Consider the following 10,948-nt stretch of genomic DNA (forward strand, 5'->3'; position numbering starts at 1 on the left):
CTTCCTGTAAAGTGAGCGCGTCCGCGAGACATGCGCGTGGATTAGAAAAGGACGGGCTTAATCTGGTAATAAAACTGGAGTTGCGTATTTATCGTTTTGACCCCACAGAGGACTGCACGTCCCAGAATCACTTTAAATCATATTGATTTCATAGGATTGCAGTTGTCGGAGAGATGTTGTGAATAGGACATATTTCTTTAATTTCATATTATCAAATAGTTACTAAAGGTTGCATTCTCAAATCTAAGTATGGGTCTGCAGACTGTGTTCCGTGCTGTGATCATGGGGGCCCCGGGCTCAGGGAAGGGGACCGTGTCTAGTCGGATAGCGCAGAGTTTCGGACTAAAGCATCTCTCCAGCGGGGACATGCTACGGGCCAATATCGAGGCGAAGACGGGTAAGACAGCTTATAATGGCTGCAAAACTTCAGAAACTCGTTTTATGTTGAGCAGGATAATTACAGGTTTCTTATGACCAGAACCGAGTCTAAACTTTGGTTGTGTCTCAAAACGTAGTGGGCTGCCTATCTATGATTTGCATTTTTCGAGTGATGTCCAAAAATGACAGCGTTTAGGTACTGCGACACGTTCGCTGATATATTTTCTACGCCCGCCTAGTGTGACATCGAGCACTTTCTTCCAGTGTTGGTGTTGATGTAAACACTGTCTGGAAAAACCATTAAAGTGCTGTTTAACTCAGGCTTTGTATTTGTGGCATCACTCTTTTTATGTGTAGACCATCTTAGTCTTTTCAAATATTTGTGCTTTATTTGGGCTTTTGTTTAACCTTTGAGGGTGATTTCTCCAAAGAATGTGCCTTGCATACTAAACATGTCTAAGACAGGGACTTTTAGGGTAGTTTCACTGAAGCCCAAGCCTGCTTTGCATGTTAGAAATGCAGAAAATAGCACCAAAACTAAGAAATGTGCAAGATTATACTGTATACAGTAGTGCAGGTTTACTCTTAGTGTCCTTTATAACAGAACATCTTCAACTTGAAAGATTAGGAGACTAGCTGAAAAACAGTTAAACAAATTACACATTCTGAGAAACAGAGAAGAAGAAAAACCATTTTCTATAAATAACATTTTTGTAAAATGTAACATCCCAAATGGATGCCAGATGCTCTGTGTGAGTCTCTGGGAAGCAGAATACCTTTCCATTAGAGATCGACCTTTCTATAGCCGATGCCGATGTTTAGAGGTCAGGGTCAGCCGATGGCCGATATGTGCTGCCGATTTTTAGGGCCGATATCTTGAAGTTTTCCCCTTCATTTGCATGCTAAAATGGCACACTAATAATTAGTGGATGCACAACATTTCTAAACTTAACATCATTTATTGAACACTGACTTGATTTATATAAAAGTTTTAGAGCATTTATCAAGCTGAATTTTTCAAGTTTGTTGGAACATAAATGTAAACTTAAATATACATTTAAATAAAATAAATACAACTTTATAAATAAAAATCAATTAAAAACTTTGTCATGTTGCACAGCCTTGTATGCAAGGACAGTGCTAAACTCTTAGTGATTTCTGACATTCTTGACGGTTAACGTTAGACAGGTTTAATGAGGATAATAACTGTGCGACATATATATATATATATATATATATATATATATATATATATATATATATATATATATATATATATATAGTCATTGGTCGGAACACATCACTTTATTAGGCTGATGTCCATTTCGCATTACACAGTTGATGGAAACACACGCAGATGCGCATATTCTTGAGCTGAATTTTCATTAATGCAAAGTTGGATGGAAACCCGGCTATTGTCTGCATCAAACCATGCTTCCGAACAAATGTCATACACTTCTGCGCAGTGGCGTAGCGCAAATCCGCGGGGGTTCAACCAAGAAGGGGAGCCAATGGATATCACACAAGAAGCAACGTGCAAACTTTGCGGAAAAGTTATGCCGGTAAAAGCTTAACCTCGGTCAGTATTCAAAGTGAAAGTAAAAGTGACGGAGCTGCCTGACGCTGCATTAACGGAGCAATTTCTCTCAGAGACGAATTTCAACATAATACGCTGATTACGGTATATAACCGTCTTAATTTATTCCATTATTTCTCTTGTTGCCCGTACATATAGTGAAACAAATTAGAAGAATAGTATTTCGTGTTAAACAGCTTGGTTTTTTTTTTTTTTTTTAAAGTTGGTGCTTGAAGTAGCCTAAGCTGCTCTTAATTTTCATTTATGACTGCAGTGTTAGGAAATATTATAGACTTAATAATTTTAAGTATAGGTCTAATTCATTGTATAATAGACCTAAAAAATGTTTAAAACATTTTCAAAGAGGAGCTGATAGCCTAATCCTCACAGCACGTCAGTTATGCGGTGATGCGCTGTGAAATTATTGCGGGGCAAATTTATTATAATATTAATTTAATAATAAAAGTAGCTAATAATAATAGACTAGAAGAATGTAACAGGCTTACATTAATTGGAAAAGCCAAATCCTCTTAATATTGACAATATTTGTCGGAGTAACGTAGCCCTCAATCACGCTGCAGTGTTTGTGAGAGCTGCCGCCTTCTCCGCCCCAAGCTCAGAGTGAAATTCTCTGACTCCGATACATGAAAAATAAAACAGAACTTATAACATTGGGGCTAATATGTTAGCAGGCAAGCTGCTGGTAGTTTTGGACTACAGTCCTTAAAGTTAACTACAAGTAAGCGAACCTTCAACCAGCTGTAGCATTATGCCAGTTCCCGACGGTTCTATGCTATCCGTTGTTTCTTTCACTAAGTGAAGCAACACTTCATAGTTTACTAGTAATAGGCTATATAGTAAATATATGGCCATACGACTTTGAAATATCAGAATTTAAGCCTTAGGCTACCTTTATCTCCCAGTACTGTTGTTGAATCTTCCAAAAGTTTTAAATCACATGCGGCAGCAGCACATTCCACCGCACCAGTAACACAGGGCTGCCCGCGGACGTGCCTGGCTTTAAATCGGCGCTACTAAACACGGATATTGGCCGATGCCGATATATTAAAAAAAGACAAATATCGGCCCGATATATCGGTCGACCTCTACTTTCCATGTTGTGTGACAGTGATTATTTATGCTGCAGAACTCATCAGTTATCTGGTGTACAGATCTACCACAGTGAGACTAAACCAGATTCAACATGAAACAAATGACCAACAAATGAACCACTTAACACAAAATTGAGCCAGATATAGAGTTGCAGTAGAGAAATATTTCAATGAATATTTTAGTTTCATATGTATATTTACAGCTAGAATAGTTCATCCAAAAATGAAAATTCTCTCATCATACATAATCCTTGTGTCTTTCCAAAGAATGTTGGTATCCAAACATTTACCATTGCCTTCCATTTACCATTGCCTACCATTTTTATGGACAAAAAAACAATTTTCTTAATTTCTTACAGAAACAGTTCATATTCTTAAAAAAAACAAGAGGGCGAGTAAATGATTCATTTTTGATCGAACAATCCATTTAAAGTAAATTTTCACCAGTTGATTATAGATTTCAAGAATTGACAGCAGGTGCTTCATGTAAAAGTATATGCTTTTTTCCTAATAATATGTATACATTCATTTGGATACATTAATGATCTGTACTGAAAAAATGATTTTGTACATTGCAAGACTATTTAAGTGAACAGTGAAAAAGAAAAATATTTAAAATTATGGAAAAACCTTAACTAAATATTAAACTGGTACAGACCATTGTCACCCGGGATCTGAAGAAGATGAAGACGGACTACAGGATTATAAAACATGAACGAGGTTTATTAAACAAAAGGCTAGAGAGCGTAACAGCTTGCATAAACACAAAGACAACCGACAACTGAGGAACAAGGAGGAACTTAAGTACACAGTGGTGATGAACTAAATGATGATCAGCTGTAATGATGAGTTAGTGTCCATGGAAACAGATGAGTGGTGGGACAAAGACAAAGAAACACATGTGACTGAAGAAAACAAACTGAAAGCCCATGAAAACTAAAACAAACTGAACATAACTGTGACAACCATAGTCCTAGACTAAAATGCATGTTTGAGCTGCTTTAACTGAAAGTAACTTGCACTGACATATCTTAAAGTATGTCAGAGCCATTGTTTTGTCTCAAGATGCACACCAGTAATTTTTTTTCTAGGGTACATTTATAAAAGCTACTTAAATACCCTAATTGAACTAAGGCCTAATCCTGGCTTAGTCTAAGTCCTGTCTGTGAAACCGGGCCTTAAAGTTCATGTATGAATTGCTAAAAGCTCATTGTATTGGTCACACATCATTTCCATTTGAATAGGTAATAGGCAAGTGGTAAAAGTCATATGAGACTAAGGTAATGATCAACCTCATAGCCATCACACTAGAAACCATGAATTTTAATCAAATGTTTGCCTTACATGTCAGTAGTTCAATAAAATTATTACCAAATTGTTTTTATGAGTAATGGCAGATGCATCATATTACTGTAAGTTATTTTATTAGTAAAATTAGAATCAACATAAATACAAAATAAATGGACTTCTGATTATATTTATTTCTGAATTTCTTCTGCATTTAACTAATATAATAACTAATCATCTCTTATGCACGTGGGCAGATTTGGGTCTTCTGATGAAGTCATGTATCGATCAGGGTCAGCTGGTTCCTGATGATGTCATCTCTCGTCTCATCCTGTCCAATCTGAGGGGTATAGAGCAGACCAGCTGGCTGCTAGACGGTACAACTCTCACCCCACTCAAACTTGCTTTTCTTAAGCATATTGTTGATGAATTATGCGGTTTATTCAAGGTCGCCCCTCATTCTATACCTCTGTGTCCTGGCAGGATTTCCTCGTACCGTGGCTCAGGCCGAGGCCCTGGACGCAGTGTGTGATGTGGACTCTGTTATAAACCTAGACGTGCCTTTCCAGACCATCAGAGAGCGTCTGACATCTCGCTGGGTGCACCTTCCCAGCGGCAGGGTCTATAATATAGACTTCAACCCACCGAAGAAGCCAGTGAGTCCTCTTATGTTTTTCCCCCATCATTCCCTCATGCTGCTGTTGGGATATTTACAATCCTGTTTAACATTACTTCAGGCAACTGTTGATAATTAAACAAAAGAAACAGGAATTTGACCTACTCTGCTAATATGAAGACTCCACAGTGGTCTGTACATTAAAGAGTTGGAACTATACTACAAAAAATAATGTGAAAATACATGACTGGATAATTTGATCAATATTGCTGCCATGCTAAATTGAAATGTAAGAAAACATACTTAAATTTCTGTTTGATGCATGTTTTCTGCAGATAATAATAGTGCAATTATGTCAGGTAAATGGTACTGAGTTTTGTGAATTAATTAGCCTAATTTGCATAAAGGAGGTGTGTTTGCACTAAAAAGACTAACACTGACCTTGGCCTGGTTAAACTGGATTGCAGGTAGTTTTTGAACATTTGTTTTGTGCTGAAATGCTGTTCACAAGAGTGGTGCGAGTGAATTCGCAGTGATAAAGTGAAAAAGAAGTACACTTTAGCATACTCTTAAAAAGAGTATTATTACTTTGAAAGAATATACTTAAGAATGAACGTGTTATAGTTTAAATTTATATTAAATTAAATTAGCTGAACTTAGATTGCTTTTTAAGTGTACTTAATTAGGACTTAAGTACACTTTACATGTAATTTCATAACTACTTCTGTTGTCTTTGAAATATAGTTAAAGTGCACAGACAAGCATTTATGGTAAATTTTTCTCACCTGGGCTGGCCTAGGTGATGTACAATATGATGTCATGTACAATATGAAGTCAATTTTGCTTATTCGTATGGTTGAATTGGATCATTAAAGGTCAGCAGCAAAGACGTATTAAAAAGGTGAGATTAAATACATAAAGTATATTTGTGTTAACATATTTAATTATAGCAGGTTTGTGTAATATTCTGAGTTTGCATTTCACTGTTTTTATTCATTTTGAGGAATACTGAATCTGTTTTTCTGTTCACACAGCGCACACATCGCCTCTGCACTTACGATTTCTATCAACATGCGGACAGGAGAGCTGTCAGTCAATAAATGGGGAAAAAAGTAACTCAGATATTTTGTTGTAAATTTAAAAGTAATGCATTACTTGTTACTTGATAAAAGTAATCTGATTACGTAACTCGCTTTACTTGTAATATGTTACCCTCAACGCTGTTTAAATGTAATATTGAATAACACACTACAGTTAAAATGATAATCAAGTACTACATGTGCTTTAGGATGTTAGTCAACACATAAAAATAAGTGTACTTCTTGCAACACTATAGTTTATGGTATTTGTAGTAAAATTATTGTTATACAAATAGTAGTCTATCAAACCGACAAAAAAAAAAAAAAAATCATAGTTAACACACTTTTAATCATGGTTAATTTTCGTATAGTGTTCACGATAGTTTGCAATGCAAGTTGCAATGTGTTATTTAGCTAATTTTTTATACATGCAAATAAAACTAGTGAATAATACAAATTTACAAAATAATCTCAGTGGGACATGTTTTATTAGTGTAACATTTAACAGAAAACTGCGTGCACGTGACGTCACATTGAGGCGGGGCAATTCGCTTCTTTCTAAGTCAGTTTCGTCTGAAGCCTCTCAGTCTGAGGCGCGATGCCGTTTTGTCCGATGACAGAAGCCTTTTAGTCTGAGGCATGACGCCTTTTCGTTGTATGACTGAGGTGTGAGTAAGTCCTAAAATGTACACTCTGTACTTGTGGTAAAAATAGGTCAGGGCATTTCACAACCTTGCGCTCAAGACAGATAAGAAAGCTTCTGTTTACTAAGGAACTTTGCTCTCATCCCTGCAATAAAAATGGAGCACGCCGAGGAAGTCATGGAGTTCCTGTAAATTAATTATTTGTGCCAAGCCAACATATTGATATTCTACTTAAACATCTTATTATTCTTCTTACCCCTTTTTTCTGACTGCTACTCCTCCTAGAGCTTTAATGCTACAAGCACCAAACTCGCCACAGACCTGGGTCCTGGTCTCTAGTTAGTTGCTCTATCTTTTTAGACCGATCAGATGTACAGTTGTTTTAATATAAATTTTTTAAAAGTCAAAAATATTCCATAGACTAACATTGACAGAGCAAAAATGCGCCCTCTAGAGGAGCAGTACCATCCACTGGAGGAATCCGGTTAAGAAATCAGCTTGTTTAAGCCTTGTCAAATGACAAATAATGTTACAAAGATAGCGCTTCACAAGTTGTTTGTTTGTCAACTGGAAATATTGATCGGATGACGTCTTACACAGTTTATGGGGAAGTTCATCACTGTTGTAAACTAATTCGATCATGCATTGTGCAGACGAGCCCCGCATTATTTTAGACCAGATTACTTTCGTTTTTGTTTTTAGATTTGTGCATTAGACGCGCGTCGTGTCGCCGACATAAATTACAATGATTATGTATTGGTAGGTTAACTAAGGTTATACTAGTAAGCCACTATAATTGACTAATCAGAAAATAATAGATATTCAATGACTAAACTTGTAGATACATGCAGCTACTTTTTAACAAATATAAGTACAATGTAATGTATGCCACAAAGGCTTTGAGGTTGCAAATAAGGTTATGACTCAAAACTGTTTCAGAATGGTTATATTTACATTTATGCATTTGGCAGACGCTTTTATTAAAAGTGACTTACATTGCATTCAAGGTACACATTTACATTTTATCAGTTCATCTTGGTCATTTGCAATCATTTTAAATAATAAATCTCAAAACAGCAATTCAGTGTGTTTTAAACTAATACAGAACAAGCCAAGTGTGAAACAGTGTTTGCCAGTGTTGCTCAAATACAGTTCAAAGCTTATGTCAACACAAAACTGTGTGTCGGAAGGTCACCCTGATTTAGGTTTGGAATCTGACAACGCCTGCCAAGAATTTTTTGACTGTTTCAGTACATGAATTCTTGAGGAATGGTAGCTTTAATTTGGTGTTAATAGCACGTACAGAGCATAATCATTGGTCTCTATTGTGTACAGGGTCTTGATGATGTCACAGGAGAGCCGCTGGTCCAGAGAGACGACGACAGTCCCGAAACTGTCTCCAGGAGACTAAAGGACTATGAGAGACAGACACAACCAGTTCTAGAGTATTACAGGTACTGTACAGAAACCACAGCACTTTGAAGCTGATTTGTGTTGTCTTTATGATTTATGTTGAATGAAACAAATTGCAGTAACATATAGCAGAAAATATTTAGGGAATATATTTAAAGGAATAGTTCATCCAAATTCGGTCACTCTTTACTCACACTCATGTGTTTCTAGGACCTGTATGAATTTATTTCTTACATGGAACCAAAAACAACATATTTAGAAGAATGTTCACGCTGCTCTTTTCCATACAATGAAAGTGAGGATGATGAGCTCTAAAAAGCACAAAAATACCCTCACAAAAGTAACATAAAAGTAGCCCATACGTCTTGTACATAAACTCAAACCTCTTTTTAAGTTGTGAAAGTGTCTCAGTCCATATTGCATTATTTACACTGGTGTTTTAGGAGGCTAATCAAATTGTATAATATTAATAATTAAACACTAAATATATTGATAAAAGTCTAAGTAATTGTTCATGCTGCCTTAAAGGGGACCTGTTATGCTCCTTTTTACAAGATGTAATACCTCAGGTATCCCCAGAATGTGTCTGTTTCAGCTCAAAATACCCCACAGATAATTTATTATACCATATTATAAATGCCCATTTTTTGAAAAACATGCTGTTTACGTGCATGTATCTTTAAATGCAAATGAGCTGCTGCTCCCCACCCCGCTTTCCAGAAGAGGGTGGAGCCTACAGCTTGTGCCTCGGATAATGTGCCAAAAACAAGCAAAACATCTGTTTGGTTTTGATTATCATCTCTATTGCAGTCACGCTCATGTGACATTGCAGTTGTTCATCATCATGAAAGTTTATTATCTGCATGCATTTTAAAGCCATATCAGTCTAAACTTCTGATAAATGGTTTTCTGAGCGAGTCCTGCGAGTATTAAACTAAGTTCTCTTTCACGTCTTATTGAGCCTAAACTGTCAAATACACAGAAGGTTATGTCAAAAAGTCTGCAAACCGCTTGTACTGAGACACTTGTTCTGCTTTTGATTTATGGGGATTAAAAAAAAGTGGGTGGATATTTGCCATTATAGGATGGTTGTGTACACAAACTCCCAATACACTTTTATCTTCAAACACTACGTAAAAGTGAATTTTGCATAATAGGTCCCATTTAAAACTTTAAGTTTAGTCAACTTAGAGTAATCTCCCAAAAATTGTGATTTTTTTTTTTGTAATTGCAACAATCATTTTTTAACAGTGTATTATTATTATGTTTAACTCTAATTATAAAAATGAAGACAGACATATATTACTGTTGAAAATGATAATTCTACTATAAAATAAAGAATGAATATTTGATAATAATACTTTTATTTTACACTACAAGTTACAATACTTATATTTATGCCCTAAATTCATCACTTTTAAACCCTCAAGCTTTAAATATTTCAAATCTTCTAGCTTTTATTTTGGCGCAATACTGCTGAAATACTGTAAACTTCTGCCCACAAAAATTTTGGAAATTATAAGAATGTGTAAATAAAGTAAACCCAGCATATGTTGCGTTCCCGAGATGCTGAATACAATTGAATCATATAACAGTTATCGTGCAGCCCCTTTTATTTTATTGTACATTCAATATAATTAATTAGCTTTTCATCAACTCAAGAAACCCCTGCAGTTTTTCTGAGTTTTGGGATGATAATGTGGATGAACTATTCCTTTAAGCTGGACTGAGGGTGTAACATCATATGAGTAATGATTTGCTCAAGCGATTACTTGATTTACTTTAACAGGAGTAAAGGAGTGTTGGAGACATTCACAGGAACTGAAACCAACAAGATATGGCCTCACGTTCATGCCTTCCTGACCAGGAAAATCCCAGGAACCCAGCAAGCTATGGGAAAAGCATGATTCTACAACAACTGAAGTACACTGTCTGAAGCAAGCACAATGCACCTCTGTGGCCTTAAGCAGTCTACTGTACTGTATTTGGAGTAACATGCTGAAGCCTTTGGTGCTGCCATCTGGTTTTATGCCTTTGTGAGAAAGTTAGTGGCAATCTAAAGGTTTATGGTCAAACCAGCCTTCTGAGCTTTAGTGCTGCACCTTAAGCAAACAAACTAGCTTAGACTGTCATAGCGGTAGGCATGCTAAGATTAATAGCTGACTCTTCCCACTTGGTAGAAGTGCCCAAACCGTAAGAATGTTTTCTTTTAACTGAAGTGGCTCCAAAATATTCCTGTTTATTATCCATAATAGTATTTTAATGTTATTGAAATCTCATGCTAGAGAAGTATTTAAACATTTCTCAGATGAATGCAGTGCAAAAATATGATTCAAACCTGATTTTGACTACCCATTTTGTGTGAACCACTGTGGCCTTAATTAGCAAATACAGTCCGATTATGAGTCTGATGATTGCAAAGCAATGTTTAATTGTAGATTAATTGAATTAATAGTGTTAGCAGAGTTAATATTTTTTAGCATATACAAAATAGTGTTATATTTTGAATAATTTTTTAATTAAGAAAGGTTTGTACAATGCTATAATTAATAAAGGGAAAGAAATTTTATGTCATCAAAATGTTAATGTTTTATAAGGCTTTTGTATTGATAAACCACTATTGTGTGGTTATGGAGTCCTTAATCACAAATTAAGTGCAAAGTATTAAATCACTTGCTTATGCATTTAATGGCACAGTTTGCAAATCACTATATAAATTGTAATGACTGAGAACCCTGCTATTGAATAATGGATAAATTATTTAATGTAATGTAATGAATGTCATTTCAGAAAGCAGGTAGAGAATTCTTTGAAACAACTGCAATAAACAATGAAGCTTGACT

At 35.7% G+C, this 10,948-nt stretch overlaps 1 protein-coding gene across 1 annotated transcript; it reads left to right on the forward strand.

Annotated features, from left to right (window-relative positions):
* Positions 1 to 41: 41 nt before the first annotated feature.
* ak3 (adenylate kinase 3) lies at positions 42 to 10,946 on the forward strand. Its single transcript, XM_051908789.1, has 5 exons — positions 42 to 397; positions 4,611 to 4,730; positions 4,837 to 5,009; positions 8,028 to 8,146; positions 9,895 to 10,946. The coding sequence occupies exons 1-5, from the start codon at positions 250 to 252 to the stop codon at positions 10,010 to 10,012; spliced, it is 678 nt and encodes a 225-aa protein (XP_051764749.1). The 5' UTR covers positions 42 to 249; the 3' UTR covers positions 10,013 to 10,946.
* Positions 10,947 to 10,948: the final 2 nt, after the last annotated feature.

Source organism: Ctenopharyngodon idella, chromosome 10, assembly GCF_019924925.1.
Source record: "Ctenopharyngodon idella isolate HZGC_01 chromosome 10, HZGC01, whole genome shotgun sequence".
NCBI classification, from domain to species: domain Eukaryota; kingdom Metazoa; phylum Chordata; class Actinopteri; order Cypriniformes; family Xenocyprididae; genus Ctenopharyngodon; species Ctenopharyngodon idella.

Bases quoted from the DNA above. Each gene is read 5' to 3' on its own strand.
- ak3 (XM_051908789.1), top strand. From the start codon at position 250: ATGGGTCTGCAGACTGTGTTCCGTGCTGTGATCATGGGGGCCCCGGGC. The intron at 398-4,610 runs GTAAGACAGCTT...GCACGTGGGCAG, and splicing joins CAATATCGAGGCGAAGACGG to ATTTGGGTCTTCTGATGAAG. The intron at 5,010-8,027 runs GTGAGTCCTCTT...TATTGTGTACAG, and splicing joins TCAACCCACCGAAGAAGCCA to GGTCTTGATGATGTCACAGG.